The sequence below is a fragment of the Sturnira hondurensis genome, unplaced genomic scaffold, assembly GCF_014824575.4.
Source record: "Sturnira hondurensis isolate 20B ecotype Veracruz unplaced genomic scaffold, ASM1482457v3 Scaffold0023817, whole genome shotgun sequence".
Taxonomy (NCBI): Eukaryota; Metazoa; Chordata; class Mammalia; order Chiroptera; family Phyllostomidae; genus Sturnira; species Sturnira hondurensis.
The window spans coordinates 10,887,656-10,910,973 of NW_028096448.1; the positions used below are offsets into that span (position 1 = coordinate 10,887,656).

At 37.7% G+C, this 23,318-nt stretch overlaps 1 protein-coding gene across 1 annotated transcript; it reads left to right on the forward strand.

Moving 5' to 3' along the window:
• The first annotated feature begins 17,667 nt into the window (after window positions 1-17,667).
• Window positions 17,668-18,351, forward strand: HDGFL1 (HDGF like 1). Its single transcript, XM_037037994.1, has one exon. It carries the CDS (start codon window positions 17,668-17,670, stop codon window positions 18,349-18,351), a length of 684 nt encoding a protein of 227 aa, XP_036893889.1.
• The last annotated feature ends 4,967 nt before the right edge of the window (window positions 18,352-23,318 follow it).

Consider the following 23,318-nt stretch of genomic DNA (forward strand, 5'->3'; position numbering starts at 1 on the left):
CCTTTGTGGGTTCACACAGGGGCTCTCTCTGCAGTGTCCCATGTGGGATACAGGACCCTTTCCCACTCTATGGACCACAATGCAAGTTTGCTTCAAGTATCACCAGCTAGTGACTAGCAACTCCTGTTAGTGAATGCCAGTGCAACTGATGTAGTTAACTTGTATTAAGTCTTATCATAGGAGTCATTTAGGTGGCAAATGCTTTCATAGAAAGGAATGGCTGAAATGAAGGTAATGTCAGGAACTGTGATTAAGCACATTGTGGGAGAGGAAACACTGGTTGAAACCAGTAGTTCATCTGTTCTCAGTCCTGACTTTTAGGTGAAAAGGAAGAATTTCCCATGTTTGAGGATATTGGGCACCTACTTGTGCCATTGTATTACTTTCACACATATGGGCTCTTTTAACTCTTTTAATAAAAAGTGAGGAAAAAAGCCAGAGGAGTTTGGCAACTTTCCCACAGAGGATCAAAACCCCTGTGTACGGGAAACCTGAGTCAGATCACGTTATTCCCTGTTCGTGACATTCTGATGGTTTCTAATCCCACTTGAAGTAAAATTCAGATTCTCCATCATGTTCTACAAGGTCTGAGGTGTTGACCTCAGTCTATATCTGCCTTTATCTTCTGTAATTTCCCCTGCAGTCCTGTAGTCCAAAGGCCTCCTTGATATTCTTCTAACATAGCAAGTCTGCTCACACATAAGATCTTTGCATAAGCTGGTCCCACTGACTGAAAGTTCTTTCCTCAGGTATCTGGATAGTTTACTCCAGGCTCCACTCAAATGTCTCCTCCTCTGAGAGGCCTTCCCTGCTACTCTATATCAAAGAATATATACCAACCTAAATCATTCTGCATTCCTCTATCCCACATTCTTTTCCTTTGAGTGTGTTTCCATTATATGTTAGCAGTGTTACATTATATCTTATCATATCATATTTTTATTGTTTCCCGCTAAAATGTAAGTAAAATTTGTGGGTAGAAGAATTTTATAATTATATCAGTACGTATAACAATATCTGGCACTTATGTATTTTTTGGACTATAAGACAAACCTTCTCCCTGCCCAAATTTGGGAGGCATAATGGTTGTTAATGCTGCTGTTAAGTTCTGTTTACATTTACATTGGTGAAATATTATGTTATTTATGTTATTAAATATTTTACCGCATTTTTTTGCTTCAAAAATTTTCCCTACTTTTCTCCTCTAAAACATGGGTGCATCTTATGGTTCAAAAAATATGGTAGGAGGGGCTCAATATCAAATACATAAATAGATTAAATAGTTTTCTCTCTGTTGCCTTATGTGCCATTTGGCTGCAAAAGTAATGTCTGAGCTTTATAGTTGTCTACTAGGTGCTCATTTGCATTTGAAGCATTTAATTTTGCCACACTCATGTAAAAGCATATGAGCAATAATTTTTATTATTATCCCTATTTTGCAGGTGAAAATATGTTATGTTCAGAAAAATTACATAATATGTCACAAAACTAATGTAGAGCAGTTGGTATATGAAGCCGGGTATGTCTCACTATTGAAGCCATGCTCAAAATCACTGACAGAAATGCCTATGTTGTCTTCCTAATGATTTTGCTATACTTATTCCTTACTAGAATCAGTGATTTTAGCCCTTTTCCTTCTTGTGCAGAAAAGTTGAGACTAAGAGTAATTTAGAGACTAGGAAAAACAGGCAAATCTAGAACTTGTGCTTCTTTACACTTTCCTGCACAAACAATAGAAGCCTGTAACTAATAAAAAAAATCTGTTGAGAATCTTAGTTACCATCAAGAAGGAAATGTTTAGCCCTAGGTAGGTGTGGCTCAGTTAGTTGGAGTCTCATCCTGTAAACCAAAAGTTTGCAGGTTTGATTCCCAGTCTGGGCATATGTCTAGGTTGTGGGTTCAGTCCCCAGTTGGGGTGTTCAGAAGAGGCAACTGATTGATGTTTCTGTCTCACGTCAATGTTCCTCTCCCTCCCTTCCCTTCTCTCTAAAATCAATAAGCATGTCCTTAGGTGAGGGTAAAAAAGAAGGAAATGTGTAGGTACTTCCTGACAACAGTAATCAGAACAGTACATTCAGTGGCAAGATTCTCCAAGGAGGGCCCACAGGCATATGAAGGGATGTGCAACATCACTAGTCATCAGAGAGATGCAAAACAAAACCACAATGAGATACCACTTTGCATGGGTCAGAATGGGCATTGTAAACAAATTGATAAACTGTGTTGGCAAGGCTGTGGGGGAAAAGGAACTTTAGTGCCCTGTTGGTGAGTATGGAATTTCCTGAGAAAACTAAAAATGGAACTGCCTTTTGAGCTAATGAATCCACTGCTAAGAATCCTGAAACACCAATTCAAAAGAACTTTTGTACCCCCTGTCCATAGCAGTGTTATTTATAATAGCCAAGTGCTGGAAACAGCCTAAGTGCCCATTAGTAAATGAGTGGATCAAAAAACTATGTACATTTACACAATGGAATACTACACAGCAGAAAGAAAGGAGCTCCTACCCTTTGTGACAGCATGAATAGAAACAGGAATCATTGTGATAAGCGAAATAAGCCAGGCAGTGAACAACAAATAAATTTCATCTATAAGTTGAACCCAATGAACAAAATAAACAAACATGCAAAATAGAACTAGAGACCTGGAAACAAAGAAAAGACTGACAGGGAACAGAGGAGAGGGTGGAGGCAGGGAAGAGAGGAAAGAAGAGGAAGTGTCTTGTCAAGGAACAGGTATAAATGACCCATGGACATGGACAACAGGGTGGGGACTGACTGTAAGAGAGAGGTGGGGGGGACAGGAGAGAGCAATGGGGGAAAATTGGGATGACTGTAATAGAATAACAATACAAAATAAATAAAATATACAAATGTAAGTCAATTTTCATAGCCACAAAAAAAGAAAAATAAGTGAAATTTATATTGGGAAGAGTGGACAATGTTTGAATGAAATAAAAATCCTTTGGATGTAAAGTTTAAATTAATCCACAGTATTTGTGAGATTTTAGCACATTCATGTTTGACCAACTCAGTCTCTCAATTTGAAATCAATTTCTGACCCAGTTTGTGACCATTTTAAAAATATTTAATGAGCATAATATGGATAACTAAGAAACTCATTCCAGCACTAACTTCTTCATGAACAATGCACATGTTTGAAGATAGACTGTTCTCAGATATTGGAGCAAATTTCAATATATCTTACAAAGACTGACAATAGTATTGACATTCTATTATGTTGAAGGGGAAAATCATCAAAAATATAACTACTGAATTTGTAAAAATAGAATATGGATAGTTGGATAGATATCTGTACTAGAAAGTGATCTATGCTCATACATTTTTATTTCAACTTTATTATTTCAAAATATGAGTATTTCCATTTCAAAGTTTCCCCATTCAACACTTTCACTAATTACATACCAGCATGGCAGAAAGTTGAATTTAACTTTCACCTCTGTTATCTCCTGAAATAATACCAAGAAGGACATAAGAAAAGGTAAAGTTTGCAGGAATTCCCAAGGGAGAAAAAAGAATTCAAGAGAAGATATTATTGAAAAAGAAAGTATTCTAGAAACTCAGAAAGAACAGATATGCAGTAGCTTATCTATAGAACAGAGAATGTAATGAAGCCCGTAGAAGGGAAAGAGATGTGGCAGGGGTCGGGGTGGGGTGGCAGAAGGAATGAGCTGACACTGCGGCACAATCCTGGACATGCCCACAAACTGGAGGCAGCTGTTGTTGCTGAAGGCAGGAATCAGGTGGGGCTATCACCAGGAAGAAAGATGAAAGTTTTACAAACAAAACATGTGAACCTCTAGATCATCTTCCCAGACTTATGAGGCCAGAGATGCTGTTCCCCTACTCCAGCAGAGGACTAGACATTCATCAGATGGACAGGTTGGCCCAGGTAGACCCTGCGGTTGCAGAAATCAGACCCAACTAAAGTGTGGAGTGAGCATGTGAGTCATCTTTCTGAAAGAGTCCTTACGAAACTATCTCCAAACTGACCTCCTGTTTTTTTGTTTGTTTGTTTGTTTGTTTTACCTGGGGCTTTGTGCCTCCACTAAGCCAAATCAGCCCAGTCCAATTATATCCCCTGCCAAGCTCTGCCACTTTACCTTTGCCCTTCAAGACTGGGTATTTTCTTTCTGGAAAACCGACCAGGTCAAGAGAAGAAACCAAAAGAGAATGCCCTTTGGGGGCATTATAAATGCCCTGTCATCAGGATCACCCAGCAGTGAGGACTGCTTCAGATCATGCCTCAGCCACTTGGAGACCTTCCAAACCTTATTTCAGTGCTTCACTCTAAAATAAGAATGTACAGACATCACCACCAGACACATAAGGGAAAAACTCCAACATGAAAGTCAGAGGCTAAAATAAACAAACAGAAATATGCTGGAAATCAGCACAATTCAGAAAGGAGAAGACAATTTCAAAAGAGCTATTATTATCTTCAGAGAAGGAAGAGAATACTATAGGGTGGGACAAAAGGAGGTTTAGAGTTGTTAATGTGGAAAATAATACAATAATTCTTAAATAGTAACACAAGAATAAACTCTGTTTTGCCTACTCACAACTGTAAACCTACTTTTGCCCCACCTTGTATATCCATAAACATGCTAAAAAAAAGAGAAGAGTCAGAATTGGAAAGAATCTTTGTAAATTAAAAAAGAGTACAGGAAAAAATCCAACAGTTGGTCTGAAAGGTAATGTTAGGGGTAATCAACCCAGAAAGTGCAACAAAAAAACATGCTCTTTCCCGCCTTCTTTTTCCAGTCATGCAAGGGCTAGAAACCAAGGGCCTCCTCTGGGGCACAGATTCAACCCTGAGAGGATTGAATACCTGCATGTGACCTGAAAGGCTGAAGGAGATGCTTAGTATATAGTGGCGGGCAAGTGCTTGGGTTTGAGAAACTGATCTCACTGCAGCCTCTGGACACCTTGCTAAAAATCACCCACCTCAGTGCAGAGGGAGCTGAAGGTCTTCAGACTCCACGATTCCCTGAACTCTGGAGAGAGCTTTCACTTGTCATCATTTCTCTAGCCCATTCAATGATTTTTTAAAGTTTAATTCCTGTGTTGCTCTCTGCTTAGAATATCTCAAGTGATTCCTGCATCCCTGAGACATTCTCACATAGCAGGTAAACATGAATGAGGGCTTTCGTTAGAGAGAGTGCGGTCGTGCCTGTGTGTATGTGGGGGGTCAGTGGGGAATTGGAGGTGATGCAGGTGTTTGTCACTAGAGGAATCAATGAGTAAAACCTTGTGGATATAAACAGGGATGCATAGTAACACAGTCGAAAACACAAACTGTGCATATACAACTTGGATGGATAATGGAGATATAGTATTCTTTGGAAAAGAGATGAAATGAGATGAACAACACCACATGAGGGAAATACATACAAACAGATAAAATGATACATTTGACAAGGGACTTAAAGATTATTTAAGAAATACTATATCTACAAAGGACCTATATGCATACACTGGGATGTGTATGTATATGAGAGAAGGAGGTGTGAGGTAGAAACACGAGTGGATGAAGAGTGATAATAACGCTCTTGGAGAGCCTGATAATGATAATACTATTCACTGAAGAGTAAGATTACCTCACCCCCTCACCCTACAGTCTAGCACACATGCACGCAAGCACACACATACACAGCCAATTTGGAACCACTGTCTACTGATGGTTAAGCCCAGGGATAATCAGTGATAATGGCAGTGACCATGGCAGTGACAAATAAGAGCAAAGGTTAGATAAGAACATTCTTAGGTGTCAGCTTATTGAAAACAGGGATTTACTTTTGCTCATTATTATATTCCTAGTGAGTGACTATAGATCCTCGATTAACTTCTGTGTAACTAAACTCACACCAACTTACATGCCACCAGAGGGTTTGGGTTCCAGGGACAAAGTTTCCTAAATCAAACTAAATCATAAAAACTCTCATATCTCCCTTTTCAGTGTTGCTGTGTCAATAGTGTGTAGTTAGCAGATGCATACTCAATATTGCAGTGGCCTTTGTTTTGACTATAAGAGTGTGGAGTACAAGGACATAAAGTTAGCTTTCTGCTTCCTGACTGCAGTTTCCACACCAGCTTCTGGAGAAAGAGTCAGTCAGTGAGCTGAACCAGAACTCTGTTTCTGAGCAAAGGCTGAGACCTTGAGTAGCCTCATCTGCAGTGAGGACTCAGTCAGTGACCGGTCAAGAAACAATTGTTTGTCATGCATTTTAAAGAATTTTAGTTTTAGGCTTAAAATGATCCAGAACTTTATATAATTAGGGAATCCCTCTCATCATTTAGTATGATTAAATTACTGTACAAAAGAGATCTGACAAAAACTACTATTCAATAATACAAATAAACAGTTATAACAAAAGTTAAGAAATGTGTATGTACATATTTACATTTATATTTACATATACATATGCCTATAGATACCATACATATATACATATACCAATACATATATACATATGTACACAGACACACATATCTCAGGGACTTGACCCAGGGAATATTTGCTCTTATAAACAGCTTTACTGCTTAATTGGTAATTAGGTCCTGCTTGCCTGTGTGTGGCATTAACATAAATTGGTTGCGAACAGCACCAGGTGCATTCAATTAAAAAGCTTTAAAGAGAGGTATCACATTTTACCACTTGGTTGAATTTTGAAAATATATTTAACAGGTTTATTCCAATGTCAAGGTTGCAATAAATGGAAGTCAAGTTGACTTAAAACAGACATGTCTTGTGGGTTAATCTTCCTGTCTCCTGATTTCCATCACCTACTTTGAAACTATTTAGTCATCCATTTGTTGACCTTGCCGGAGCCTGCAGCTGAAGCCTGCGGTTGCTCTTCTCCATGCAACAGAAGAGTCACATATTTTTTTTCATTTGGAATGTTATTAGGCTGATTTAGGCTAACCATCAGAACTAACAAGGCAAAGGACCATTTATACCATTATTTCTGCAAAATGGCTGGATGGACTTAGGTGCAGTGTGAATTAGTTTTAAACAGAGGCGTAAAATAAACTTAGCCTATTTATGAATGTCTTCCCTCTTGGCATGCATGATGAATCCCTAGGAAAGATCCTGAATAATAGGCATCAGAGGTATATTAGAGCTTTATGTGTGAAGTTATTTTTAGATTTTCCTGAGAATATGAAAACTTTATGAGGAGCTTAATACTGAAAACTCAGGCACAGAGGAAAATAAGTTACACTTAGTTTTAGATACTAGACTTCTGTGGGAAATGAGTCAGTGCTGAGCCAGTTAGTGGTTGCTAATGCTCTCCTGGAAGAATGATCCTTTAAATGCAATAATTTCTAATATTTCTTAGAAGTCATAGGCAGATACATGCACATATTTCTCTCTTGCATCACCTTATTCAAAATTGAATGATTCCTAGAACAATTTTTCCATGAAATTGCTAGAACCACCATAATATTATTTTTTAATATTCCTATTTGATTGTACACCAAGAGCTCTACAACTTCACACACTGTCTTTGTTCCCCTCAAAACCACTAATGAAATGTAGATAAATAACATCTTCAAGGCACATAAGTGAATTTGTAAAGTTGAAGTTTACATATTTCTTGTTCATTCAAACCTTACACCTTCAAACCTTTGAATAAAAATCTCAACTACTGCCACATCCAAAAGGTTACCCAGGATTATTTCTGCATAAATGGGTACAAGTTTTCGTTTTTATTAGAAAGTGTTTTGTATTGTCTAAATATTTCATGCATAAAATCTTTTTCCCTCAAGTTACTTGCAAAGTGCTCAAGGAAAGGTATGCATGACATTTTAAAACTTTCTGATACCTAATTAAGATGTTATAAATTCATGCTTTGAAATCCTGCCTCTTTGATCCAACATGTGGCATATAGCAGATAAAATATAAAAGTTACAATTAAACAACTTCAAAGTACTAAATACAGTGATAGACCAGAAATGGCACGAAACACAAAATATTGAGAAAACGTAACACTGCAGGTCTGTTGGAATCTGAGACTGGAAGCAAGCAGAGGTGACTACTTGTTCGGGATTCTACTGGGTAGAAGGAAGTGAGGCTCCTTGTGTGTAGTAGACACTACATCTGGTCTCAGTGCCAGGCCAGCGTGGGGCTGCCTGACACTGCAAGGCCCCCGAAAGAAGCCCTGGTTTACTGATTCTTGGGGGGGATACAACATTTATAATGCTGCCTCTTATAATGTTGCCCAAAGAAGCAGACAGCCTTGAAACCAGGCAACCTTGAGCCAAGCTACCATCTGACAGTAGGAAATGAAGCTATGGCAGATTAAATGAAAATAAGAGAAAAATATCAATAATGTTTTTAAAATAAGTGTGTTTAGACTCTTTGAAGGGATAGAGAGATAAAATAACCCCAATGAAATAAACAAATGAAAAATTATAAAACCAAAATATATACAAACAAAATATTGAAGAGTCGATATAAAAAATTAGAAATTCTTGGAGTAAAAATTATAATTATGGAAATGATAATGACTGAAACATGTTTAAATTAGACACAAAGAATAAATAAATGGAAATACAGTTTTGAGAAATTCTACAGAATATAGCACAGTAGACAGACATTTAAAACATATATGAGAGACATGGGCTACACAGATCAAAGAATTTAATATATTGTGCTTAAAAAAGTATTCCAGAAGAGAATTGAAAAAAATGTCTGAGAGGTTATATTTTAAAAGTATGAATTTTCCAGATTTGAAGAGAGACATGAGTTTAGAGTAGAAGTCTCCACCAAGTATAAATCATAACAAGCAAAAATAAGTCCATGCTCACACATGTCTTGGTGAAACTGCAATACATCCAGATAAGAAAACATCTGATAGTTGGAAGAGAGAAAGGCAGGGGAACAAGGAACGATGCTGAACTCGTGGTGGTCTTCGCAGCAGCAATGACAGATGGTAGAAGACAACAGAAAACCTTCACATTCTTGAAGAAGTAAAATTTTAAATATAAATTGTATACCCAGCTAATATGCTATTTAACAGTGAGGTCATAATAAGTATATTTTTAGCTATATAAAGCCAAGACAATTTATCTACTACTCCATACTTTTACTAAAATAACTGCCAAGTGTCCTTTTCAAAACTGATGTAAAGGGTGTATAACAATTAATAATAAAATATGTAAAGAAATGTAATAAACAAATTGTAAAAATAACATAAATTTTAAAAAATTTTAAAAACTGATACAACTATATAGGTGTTGCAGCTATTTAAAACACACTATAGTCTTTAGGTTTGGTTAGAAAAATTTACAGTCAAGTATGATAATTGTTGAAGGAAATAGTTAGCAAACCAACAAGAGGAAAAAAGGGATAATAATGATGTTAGTGATGACAATTATGATACTAACTTTATCAATCCACAAGAAGGTAGATAAGCAAATGGAAAAAAGCACTATGGAAGCATGGGAAAATCAAAACACAAAATAAGATGTACACATGAATTCATCTAAGATGTTAAAAAGATTAAATTCTCTTAAGAAAATATTAGATTGAAAGTGATTTACTTATATGCTGGTTTCAAGAGCACAATTGAAAAAAAATGGCATAGAAAAGTTAAAATTAAAATAGTCTCACATGCAAATGCTAATTTAAAAAAGCTGCTACAGCATAAATACCAAAGTACAATTTAAAGCAAGAACTTTCAAAAATAAAAAAATAAAAATAAGGCAACAGCTTTCAATAAAGTAATTATTTCATTCTAATAAAATGAAGATTCTAATAGAAACAAAATAAGTTAAAAATAAAGAACATGTATGTATTTAATCATGGAGCCTTGAAATGCACAAAGCAGAAGCAAACCTAATTTAAAAGAAACTGATGAATCTAGAAGTAGCATAAAAAATCTTTCCATTTTTATCATAAATATACAGATAAAACAGAAAAAATATTAGCAAATATATGAAAATATTGACCAAAAACAATGAATATGCTTTCGCATATAGACTGATAATCTATATATATAAATAATGTATAATTTTAACACAGTACTGGCTGGTGTGGCTCAGTGGATTGAGTGCCAACCTTCAAACTCAAAGTCTGCCAGTCAGGGCACATGCCTAGGTTGAGGGCAAGGTCCCCAACTGGGGCCTGTGAGGGGCAACTGATCAATGTATATCTCACACATAGATGTTTCCCTCACTTTCTCCCTCCTTTCCCCTCTCTCTAAAAAAAAAATAAATGGAATCTTAAAAAAGTTATAAAACAAATCACAAGTAATATTTCAAAATATTTCAATATATCAAAGAATTGATGTAATATAGACCATCTAGTGTGATTATGGATTAAAATATTGGATACTAAAATTATTTTACCCACTGTACTTGCTAGAGAAAAAATTCTGGGCACATAGCGTTTACACATTGGGTAATCTGAACTAGTGACCTAAAAGATACATTACATTGTACATTTCCATTTTTTGCAGTTTTCTGTATGTGCAGCATAAAAACTCCCTGTCAACTGACAGAAGTTTTATAAAGCAAACAGAAGAAAAACCTGAGAAAAGTGCGCAAATTTAAATTGATCTTTCACAATATAAATAAGCTATATGCTTTCATTCTTTTACTTTTTTCAGTTATATTGAAAGAGTGTAAAGCATTTAAAATGAGTAAAGACAAAACAACTCAATTAACTATTGTAAAATTATATTTGACTTATATGTACTTAACTATTATTAATTAATAGTAAATTGTTTGATTTAATATTTAAGCATTTTATATTCATCTATTGAATGAAAACTATTGATTTTGCTATTATTAAAAAAGAAAAAGCTTGGTTAGCCATCATGAAATAAAAACTGATAAAAATTCTCTTACATGATTAGAGTTTACAGGTACAAATTTTCTAAGAGAAAAATAAAAGCTGGCCATTTTGAAAAGAGGGAAATACTTGATCTTTAATATTTACATTGGAGAGATTACCCTGTCTATACCAACATTAGCTGATGTGTGGTTAACATCATAAATATCTGCCAGTCATGGGTCATCAGTATAATTATTGTTCTACTTAGATGGATTTTATTATAAGAATGGAGTCTCATTCAGAAACCTTTAAGATGAAATCTACACCTTCATTTTCCCTCCTGAAACACCACCACTAAAGGGAGATGCACATTTGACTCACGGTTTCTACTATAATGCTTTAGTGTAAGGGTGCGTGTCAACTTAACTCAGATTGGAACTGGGAAAACCTCAGAACTAAACTGCTCCAGGGAACGACGGTTTTCTTCCTGCACCCCACTTTTGTGATCTGTCTAGTAACTTATTGTTCGTGGCATTTCCGTTTCCTTATTGTCGGCTTCATTCTTCTGTGTTCATTTTTATCTCAACCAACTTCTCTGTTTGGTTTTAGGTTGTATTTTCTCAATAATTGTGCTCACAATGAGTAATAGGACAAGCAAAAAAAAATACAGAAAGGCAATAAGACAGTATAGCAAAGTGTTTTAAGAGTTAATTGAGAAAATAAAGTGTTTATATCAGGGTGTGGCACTTAAGTGTTCAATAAATAAAACTAACAGCTCCATTGTAATTTTACTTATGAATATATTCACATTATGGTTATTCTTGAGAAGCAGAATAGATCATGGGCTATTGATGTCTGATTCTGTAAAGCAAGGATGATAAGAGTATACACTGGTTTAGGAAATTTTTGTTATATTTCTACTGCTCTGATTTTCCTTTACTTGATTTCTAGTCCATGCTTTGTGAGTGTTTGAATTTTATAAACTACTAACCTCCCTAGAGTATGTATGTATGTATTTCAACACATAATTTACATGTTCCCTAGTATTGAAGAGCATAATTTCTTCCGAAGATTAAATATTTCTTCTGCAATGTTCAAAAAGGGAAAGCTATAAACCTCCAATAATCCTTTGGTGAGGAAAGGTAATGTTAACTCAATACAGATATCTCTAAACAAAATTAAATAAAAAAATAAAGACATTTTATAAAAATAAAACAGGAAAATGTAATTAAAATTATTTCCCATCTTCAAATATTATTTTCATTAATTTAAAATTATAGATCTTGTTGTAAGTAAATTCTTCTTTTACATTTTCATGCATATTATTGATAATTTCCTTAAATAGAAATGTTATGAATTACTTCTTTCCAAAGACTAATATATTGTTAATTATTTTGAAATTTAGGAAACTAGTGAAAAGAAAAAGTAAGAGACAATTGAGGTGAAGACTGAGGTTACATCATCAAAAACTTTAGCACAGCTTTCTGAAAACTGATCATTTTAATCTTAATGTAAGGTTAACTTACATGGCACCTTAATGCAATGGCAAGAAGCACAAAATGGAAATTGCAAAGCTGAGTCCCATATTTGCTTATAGACATGATGCTGTTGATTGTGGATATTTCAAAAATATATTTTCATTGCCTGAAGGACACAACCCCTCCACCTAGCAAAGTGTCAAGCTAAATTTAAAACCAGAAATAATCTGTTGGGGGAGCAATAAAAAGCAATTTTAACAAGAAAAATATGTATCAAATAACACAAAATTAAAAAAAATGCACTGAAACAAAACAGAGCTAGTATTGGCTATTTTAATACTAATGGCTAATAGTAATTAAACACTTAATAAATACCAGGCAACATACCTGACACATATTGTTCTGTTTATTTCAAACAGCCTTTCTCCCAAATGGGAATGAAGGTTATCTACATTTCAGACTTAACCAACCAGGTTTCACATGAGCTAATAAACTACCTATGTTATATATTTTGTCCTATCTTTTCACTCGACTTAATGTTGTAAGCATTTTCCAAGTCAGTAAACTGTATTTTAAAAACCTTAAAGACACAGAATATAGCCATCTAATTACGTGATTATGTAAACAGACTATGTTACATGCATCTAATCCTTAATTATTGAATACTCACTAGTATCAATAACTGAATTGTTTAAACTTTGCTAATTATATAGATGTCATGCAAGATTCAAATGAGAAAATTATTGTTATTATTGAAACACATTTTATTTTTAAAATTTATATCCCAAAGAGTAATGTTTAAAATCTTATTCCCCCCAAATCAGTATAATGAAATATTAATCTTAACCAGCCACTTTTATTACCTTTAGAGTAGCAATTTTGTTTCCCTGGTGACTAAAACAATAGTTTGGTAAACACAACGGATCTCTCCATTTGTCCACTCTGAAACATCACCCCATAACATTTACGATTGGCCGAGGGGGCCCAGACTGCCAGGACGCATGCACCACTTGGGAAATTTGCACCCTCATCTCCCCCTGCCTCCTCCCATCACCAACTCTTGATACAGATTTGACTCACTATGCAAATGGATAATGACACAAGTCCTTGGGAACGTCCTTGGGAACATCCTTTCGATGATCCTGTAACTGCAGGACATCCCCATTGAAATTGAATTTATCCTCACCCTCAGCAGATCCTTGGATTTCAGAAATCCCTGAGGTTTTAAAGGTTAGGCTGGATGGACACGGATGAAATGCAGTGTGGCAAAACACAGAGGCAGCACGCCTTCTGAGCCTTTTCATAGGAGTACAGTGGGAGGATTTTCTACCCCGGCGGGGGGGGGGGGAGGATTCGTCTTTTGTATAATCTTCTCTACTAGAACATTCTCAGAAGAAGAGTTCTGACTCCAAACACCAACCATGTATAAACACCTTTGTTTTATAGACCCAGAGGCAGCTAATATTTTTTAATGAAGATAAAAGTATGTAGAAAACAATTACACTTATTTTCAATCACAGTTTACACCAAAGTAATTGAAAGTAAAACTAGTTAAACAAGAAAACATCAATTAGGTATATGTTCTCTCTCTTGTCCAATTATATTGTTTTATTGCCAATGTTTCATAATTGTTGCCAAGCAATTTTAAAATCCTATCATTAGTTTTCCAGAGAAGTGTTATGTTTGGGACTCTAAGGTATTTTGCTAGGTATGCTGCTTCTGAAATTATGTCCTTCTTACAAACAGGTGTTGTTGGGACATTTGATTTTAAAACATTCTGACCTGTCAGAAACATTTGAGCTCATGGAAATCTAATTCCTGGAAGTCAATCATTGTAGGTGCTCATGAGTGCTTTGTATGGTAGCCGAGTGTAGACATAACCAAGTTACTATGAGCACCACTTGCCCCCATACCTCAGTCTCAGCAGGAGAGACAATGGCTTTAAAAACAAGTTGGTTTCAAGTATAAAAGAAACCAAGGTCATGACATTTAATGGTATTACTAAGAATGGAGGTATAAAAGGACTGAGGTATCTGTGAAGGTGGTCTCTGGCTCTTTAAATGTATTCTATCAATATTTTTGCTCAACTTTCCTCTCACCCTTCCCTTCTGAAATTAGCTATCACTAGGTGATACATGTAATAGAATGCTGTTTTTAAAAATAATTTCCAAGTAACAAAATCTTGTATGTTTTATACAGAGTTGTGCTGTCTCTTTCCATATGTAACTGTACATGTGGTGATCAGTGTCCTTAATTATGACATTACTCCTTTCGATATATTTTTCCCTCATTCATCCAGATAATAATAATAGCCTAATCCTAACCATAATGAATTTTTACTCCTGCTTTGTCAGTACATCATAAGCCTTTATACCCATTTTCTGGACTTTCATAGCCACAATCTCATTAATATTTATAACTATCTTGAGAGAAATTCTAATAATTACTTTAAACATCTTAAGATCATGTAGTGCAGGCTCAGAAGGATTGTATCTACTCCCAGCCTTACAAGGCTAGTAAACAAGTGAGCGATGCCAGAATTCTTTCTTCCCCACACCTTCCCATGAGCCTGTCCTAACAACCACAATTGAGTTTTCCTGGAATTCCTTCATATGAGGCCCCCCCTGCAAAACCCCAGAATTTATTTATAAACAATTGTGTATTTATTCTTACATGTTTAAACTTAGTTACCTTCAAAGCACTCTCCATTTGATGCAATACACCTACTGAGACTTTTCTTTTCCACTGCTCAAAACAGTGTTTGAACTCACTGCTTCAGACACTTTCAGTGATTCTGCCATTTTTCATTTCATCTCTTCCATGTTTCCAAACTGTTTCCCTTTGGGGACATTTTTCATCCAGGGAAACAAAAAAAAGTAGCTTGGGGTGACACTGGGTGAGTAGGAGGGATGAGGCACAGGGTTCACACCATTTTTTTTTTAGGTCAAAAACTGCCCAACAGTGAATGCAGTGTGGGTAGGTGTGCTTGTAAATCACCCATCAAGAAATAGTCAAATGTGTCCAAAGAGTTTTCAAAACAAATTCATTGAAGCCAAATGCATCCTCTCACACCACCACCAGCTGGTACACTTCTACAGATGGGTTCCTAGAACACTCACCTAGCAAGGGAAGCCTGTACTACAAGGGGCCCACCCACCAGAAGGTAATTCCATTTTTTTGTGGGGTGCCCCTTTGTATTTATGTAAAGGACACAGGATTTAGCACTTGAAAATTACCTCGCATTGCTCTGAAATGATGTCTCTTGTACTTTATCTTTGAAAATATATTTAAAAATCTTTCTAATATGAACATCTTTTGTGCCAGCCCTTTAATACCATACAATGTATTAGGTGGCAAGGGGAGGAGATACGAAAAGGACAGTTTTTTGCCTGATAGAATCTCTTTTACCCTTTTTGGATCTAGATTGTCTACTAGTTCTTTTTGCTTCTGCTTCCTAACATTTTTTGTTTCAGTTTTTGAGAGGTTTTTGGTTATTTGCTGTCTCAGATCCCCAGTCCAATCCTCATTCCGCTTCACTTGCCATGGTTCAACTACCCAACAATAACTTAATATCTGGCCCATTTGCCTGTGATCACACTTCAGGTTTTTAAGTTTGGTTACATCTTCGGACTGAGCTGGTGGCATAACTACGTACCCTTTCTGGACATACTGTCTAGTCAGACTTTTTTCCTGCTTGAACTACTTCACATGATCTATGCATTAGTACAGCATACTTAGGGCTGAGGAAACAGACCACATCCAGTAAGGCCTCTGCTCACAGAAACTCCACATTCCTTCCTATTATGGGCTCCATAGCTGCCCATGATTTCCTATTTTCTCCTATAGCCATTGAACATTTCTAGTTTTCTAGCATTTTTTCCTTAAGAAATCTAGAAGAATAAATCTGTTGGACTTCATCTTTGTAGTAGAATGCTGATTTATGAATGAATTGTTGATACATTGTTGGTATTATGTAATTGGTAAAACTGTAGATATTTGTGATGCAGATAAGCATCCTAAGAAGATGGCTTGACAAAAATCTAAAAGAACTTATTCAGAATTATTAAAGCCCATCATATTTGGTTTTCCTTGTTGGGAGAAGGTAACTTCTGCCTAGAGCAGGTCTCCATCACCCAGAGGTAAAATGACTAACGCAACTTAGCAAACAGAAAACAAATTGGAGTTATATTGAAATGGGTTAATGGTTTAAATTCTCCACTGGTCCTTGTTAGTTACACCAGGAAAAAACATCTGTCTAGTTAAGTGATTGATGTTGGAACGTCTTTGTCATAATAACCAAGAGTACTATTATAATAAATTTGGCTAGGTTTCAAAGTACAAATTCACAGCTAGTTAGCAGGACTCAAAAAAGATGTAGGAAGTTGTATAACAGCTGCAGTTATACTGGAAATCCCATAAATATCAATAGTCTTTCAGCTAAGATCATACTTTTTCATTCTGTAGCCCCTCAGAAAGTTATTTGTAGTTACCAACAGAACATTCAATTAAAGGAGATCGTACCTAATTCTTAAGCATAGTGAACCCAATTTTCTTCTCTTGCAGGAAAATAATGAGAATATCTGAGAGCACTTGCTCCATGTTATAACCATAGTCTTATATTTTACAATATGTAAGAATCATTGAAAGGATAAAAATCTATGTGCTGCATCCAATGTAAACTTTCCATGTAAAACAGGAAATTTTTACATGGCTAGTTTGTCATACTCATAATGGTGCTATATACATTGTGTGACCCCCACCCCCTGCAACCCCGTGAAAGTACTACAAGTTTAGAATGAATCTGGTTACCAAGAGATGGGCATACTAGACATCTTAATATCACTGACTGTCTCTGCCAGACTTCCACTGTTTTTGACCTCCACTGCAGACGCCAGTGTTAAGGAAATCAGAAAAAAATTGAAACCACTAACCCGGCCATTTCATCCAAGGCTCCTGAGTCAAGAGTGGAGTTTTCTGCGGCGTGTGGATGAGGGGAACAAGGCCACGGCAAGCATATTCTCTCACCATATTGCTTCATCTCTCCCTTTCTAGGCCACTGATACAATCAACCAACCATGCAGTCTTTGTGTCTTCCAGACTCAGCAGCACAGGGCCACTGTGAACACAACCACCCTGAACATCCAAAGGATGCACTCTGTCATTTTAGAAGCCACAAGGCTGAGGCAGGGGTAGTGGGTTGTGGGTCTCCAAAACAATACCGTGCTCAGACTAGAAACTCCTCCTGGCTCGAGGGATGCTGCTGCCCATGCGCACCGGGCCCTCTAGAGGGCGTGCGGTCCGAGATCAGCGGCTGGCGGATGCGCATGCGCATCTCTGGCTTCTTTTTCCGGCCGCCACCGCTGCCACGGAGGCCGGTCCTCTCACCGCCATGTCAGATTACTGCTCACCCAAGTACCAGAACGGAGACCTGGTGTTCGCCAAGTTGAAGGGCTACGCCCACTGGCCTGCCAGGATCGAACACATGGCTGAACACAACCGATATCAGGTGTTCTTCTTTGGGACCCACGAGACCGCTCTCCTGGGCCCGAAACACCTCTACCCGTACGAGGAGTGCAAGGAGAAGTTCGGCAAGCCCAACAAGAGAAGGGGCTTCAGCCAGGGGCTGTGGGAGATCGAGAACAACCCCACCATCCAGGTCTGCAATGACCAAGGCCTCAAAGAGAAGATCATCTTCGAGGGGCCGGCGCTAGGGTCACAGCCAGAGGCCTCCGTGCCCCCTGAGGCCCAGAAGAGTGACGGCCGCGGCGTAGAAGCGAACGGCGAGCTGGGCGTTGACGAGCTGGCCCAGGAGCACGACGAGGTGGGTCCGCTGAAGAGGAGCGCGGAGGAAATGCTGGTGGGTGCCCCCAAACGTCCCAAGGAGTCCGACCCAGAAGGCGAAGAGGAGGAGGTGGCAGCGGCCTGCGAGGATGCGAGGCCGCTCCTGGTGAAGGCACTGGAGCCGAGCCCAGCCTGGGGGCCACTGCAGGAAGAGGGGGAGCTTCAGGAAGAAGCCCCTGAGGTGGAGGAGGAGGCTGAGATCCCGGGCGATGGAGACCGGGAGAGCCTGTAGTCGCCAAAGTGTCAACAAGAGCCCCTGCCCTGTTCCTGATGTGGCCACGGCCTGTGAACTGGGACCACCTCCCTAAGCCCACCCTATCCTCCACCTTCTCCCAAATCCATACCTGGTTTTGAGGCTGACCTGGATATGCAGGTTACCTGTCCATCACCTCTGCTCCCACGGCCCCGAGATCTGAGTCAGGGCCTGTGCGTCACTGGATGAGACCACCGTGTACCTTCCTGCCTGAAACTGTTGTCCAAGTCTTCTGTTGGTGCCTGTACCGGACGTTCCCACCTCCCGACACCCATCTCTCCCTCTGCCAGACATTCTGGACCTCTGCGTTGGAATTGGGCAAGAGTGGAGGCGGTGAGGATGAAGAGCTGGAGGGATTTCCAGAAGCTTGGAAGGGGCCAATCCTGAAACTGGTGATGGGTGGATGGTGGCAGGAGCATGACACCTTCCTGAGTACCCGTCCACTCCTCCTTTACCTATTTTACTAGCTGCCTAGAGTTAGGAAAAGTAGGGTAGCTTGTGGGTGAGGGTCTTCCTTCCAAAACTCTTTTTGCTTACCCAGGTCTTTCTGAGAGTTGTAGTTTTTCAACAAATGATTTTTGGATTCCCAAATTGTTTATGAGATGAAAGGCTTAGGTTTGCCCAACTTTTTGGATGGGAATCGTGAGGAGCGTCTGTCCCCATTTAGATCTCTAGGAACAAATGGATTGTCCTGGAAAGACCCCTGGCCACCCTTCCTCTCTCCCCACTGCCTGAAGGCCATCCTACAGTTATATACATCACCACGTAAAAGACGAGGCACATAGATTAGGAAACCTTTTTAAAAATAGGAAATTTTTTGAAAATTAAGAACTACCCCTATACCTCCATTGGGCCCATAGCTCTTCCATTGCTATCCTCATTTCTTAGATGAACTAGGAGGTTCCCCTTCTGTTTGGGGTTTGATGTCTTTTTGTAGTTAAGGCTTTGGTGAGCCTTTGCAGTGTCATTTCCCATCCTCATCTCCCAACCTAGTATCTCTGTACTGCAACCAGACCTGACATGTAACCTACTGGGAAGAAAGAGAAGTAAATGACCCCTCCTGACCTCCTACTAGTGGTCTCTCTATGCCCTTCTCATCTTTTCCTTTTTTACCCCCACCCTTCTCCCTTGGGCTCTGATAAGAACAACACAAAACAAACAAACAAAAAAACCTGTTGACTACTTAGCTTTGGAAGTTTAGATATGAAGTATTTTTAGTTCTAGGAAATAAAATGAATTGATTATGTTAAACAAATCGCAGGTCTGTTTCTTTGGTTTCTGAAGAATTGGTCCTTAAATGTAATACTCCTCTTTTCTATGCATTCTTTATGGAAATAATTTTTGTAATATACATAGATATTTTAGAATCACCCTTGATAAACCTCTGTTATATTAAGATCTCTACTCCTCCTCACTCCATCTGCAGTAGTCACTGCCACTGATGAGAATGAATGGCAGTAAGTCAACAAAATATCTGAATGATGACAAACTGAGACAATAACTGAATTTCTAATATTCTACATGCTTTGCCAAACAACATCTGGCAAAGAATAAGGGTAAGAGAATTGGATCTTCTTTTAGTTGTTGCTTTTCCACATTTTATCACTAGTCTCCTTCCTTTAACACTTTTTACGTGAAAGAGGCAGTAGCTTTATATTTCCAGTTCTTAAAATACGTAGTGTCTGCAGGATATTTTGTCTTTTCAGTGTCTTTGTGTGACTATCTGGGGATATTTAAATATACTACATAATAATCACATGCTGGCTTCCAGCATTTTTGTATGTCAATGTTGCGTGTGTGCAGAGGGTTAGTAAATGCTAGAGCCCTCAAAGAACATGCCAGGCCATGACTAACCAACAGTATTGGCAACTAAATACAACCCTATTTTTCCATCTCTGTAAAAGATGGTATTCTTTATTCCAAGGCCTATAAAATCGCAGGATTCCTTGTTTTCCAACTACTGCTATTGCATGGTAGGAGTTACTATTCAGTGGCTGTTCACCATTCAGGCTTTGTAATATCTGGCATGGTAGGCATTAGTATTACATTTCCTACTGGAAGCAGCTCTCATTCAGAAATATTAGATGGCTTTTCTTGCATTTCTCAAGAAACTCAGGATTTAAATACAGATTTTGGGGGCCAAGCCTAAGTTTTGCCACCTGAATTGCACATTCACAACATTAACCATGACATCAGAAGTTAACAAAATTACTATTTTAGTGTTAATAACAAGTAATTATGAAGGTAGCTTATTTGTAGTCTCTAAATTAAACCAGGCAATATACCATGTTCTACATGTAATGTCTTTATTAATACAACTACTAATTAAGTACATACTGTTACTTCTATTTTAAATCTGCAGGAGCTGAAATCCAGTGGTGTTAAGTAATTTTCTCAAGGTCAGACAACAGTAAATGAACCAAAATTCAGAGGCAGGTCTTTCTCATTCTAGATCATAGGTGCTTTGTTTTATTATTGGTATTGCTTCACACGCGAAAAATGGGAATACTGACAGATTCTCCCCTGCTATTTTGAAGTGAAAATTTAGAAATTTGTATGGCAAAAAATATATTAACAAATGTTGCTAGTGGGTATGTGAAATATAACCCATTTGGGGCAATTGACAAATTGTTTTGTCATTCAAATGACTTGGCAAAATGATGAGGAGAATTGCATATTCAATATTTTTCAAGAAGTATGTGACTATAGGAAGTCTGAATATGGATTGGTATACTTGCCATAGGCAAACATATAATTTTGATAAGGTTTTTATGCAGGCACATCTTCTGAGATGATTCAATAAACTGAGACATATAAAATGAAATTACTACCATTTGAGTCTATCTCTGTATGTTTTTTTCTTTTTTTGTTTCTATCATTAAAGATAGGAAAAGTTGGTGTTTATTAGGGAGTATCACACACACTTGCCTTCCTGGAGAGTATAACATGGCAGTGAAAATAGTAATCAGACTAATAATAGTACATCTAAAGGATGATACACAGAGTTAGCAAACAAAATAAAAAAGCACTCAGGAAAGGAAGACATGGAAAAATCTGTCCTCTCAGCCTTCTTCTTTTGGGCAGTAGACACTTTACGCTTTTGTGGCCAAGAGATATTTTTATGTGAACTGAAAAATATACTACTTTCTAAAATTTCTTCACTCGTTTAAAATTCCCCATAATTCCAGGGCTGTCCTTTGTCTTCTGAACAATGTATGCCTCAGTGACAAAATTACTGATCAATAATTAATTACCTTACTGAACAAAGAGCACTGCTCAGCCTCTTGCTGATGCTGTTTTGTGGGTATTCCAATGTGTTCGTGAGTGTTCTGAAGATCTTGTTTAAACATTCCATGTAAATGTGTACTCATCACATTGTCAATGATTTGCAGACATATTTAACATCTGGTTTCTGTAAGGCTTTTGAAGTATTTGATATTTCACACAAACATCACTGATTGTATCACTGTGGCAAGGGACTAAGATGCCACTGAGGGTTGTAAATTTGGTTTCTTTCTCTTAGTTCTCACTTGTTCTGTACATTCTCATCAATGCTGCAGATTCTTCTTTGTGGCTCATATGTTCATTTTATGTTTCCTGAAAATATAATAGACATTCAGGGTACATGGTGCATTTTCTATTCAGTTCATTGTCAACACTCTTGTCAAAGAAGAACTGCTACACATGCTATACACACATGCTGCTCCTTGTAGCTGGAAAGAACTGCCTCTCTCTTCTTGTCCTGGCTAACTACTCAAGATGAGAGTAGCCCCATGTGTTAGCTTTCTGTGTTCAAACTGATCATATTCTAGTTTCCTGTTATTTTTTTTTTGCTCTTCCACTAGGCTGCAGTAAAAAGGTAATACATTTCATTAATATTTTATCCCCATTCCCCAAACATGCCATAATTACATAATAGGTATTTTCTAAATGCTTGAAAATCTGTTATCAAATACTTTTATAATCACAGTGCTGGAGTAAAAGTCTTACGTGATGCTGAATACATCCTGACTCTGGAAATGGGGAGGCAGTGTAAGCTAGCCCATGGACTAATGACATATGCAGGTTGGGGTGATGGTGTGTTCGTGTAAGTAGCTTCCTAAATTGGGTGACTTCGAAAGCATTCACAGTTCTCACAGTCCCAGAGAAATTGTTCTCTGATGCCAAGGCAATGCTATTTACCCAGTTTTTCCCACTATTTGAGTTACTTGTCTTAGTTAAATGACATATGAGGCATCATTTTTATAATGCCCAGGTCCCCAGGTAAGCAAGAAAACATTCTGGTTACCGTCTCCTTTATGCAAGAGCCATGTATTAAACATTTAGCCAGAAATTTACAATAAAGTGTTAGTATGTCGAGAAGAATTCAGGGCTGCCACTACTATAGCCTCTTATGGTATAGACACCTCACTTCATGTAGACATTTCTCAAAATTTAATGTATTTACAGAACAGGATCTATTCAACACACCATATGGCCCCAATCTCAGAAGCCAACTATTTGGCTTATACATAGACATTCCTCTTTCCCACTCCTGGTAGAAAATTTGGCCATATTGTATTTTTGAGAGCTCTATAAAGAGACCTTTCTCTTGGCAGTCTGATTTTACATGTGATCTTCAACTCCACCCAAATTGTCTTAAGAATGCCAGAGGATACACAAAAAAACATCATGGCAAAGGCTCTGGATGGTCAGAGCAGCCTGGAGCATGTTTTTTTCAAAGACAGTCCTAGTCATAACATGGGCACATCATTGGCATGGGGAGTGGTGAAAAAAAAAAACTTCACCTGCTTCTGGTTCTGGTAGGTATGTGGTCAGTGCCCAAGAGTATAAGTCATTTGTTGAGTACCATTTTCTCTCTTGTTTTTATCACTTTGATACAGCTCTTCTTTCTTCCCAGAAAATTGACAGCTCTATTCTCTGTTCCCCTGATGAAGTGTCCTCAA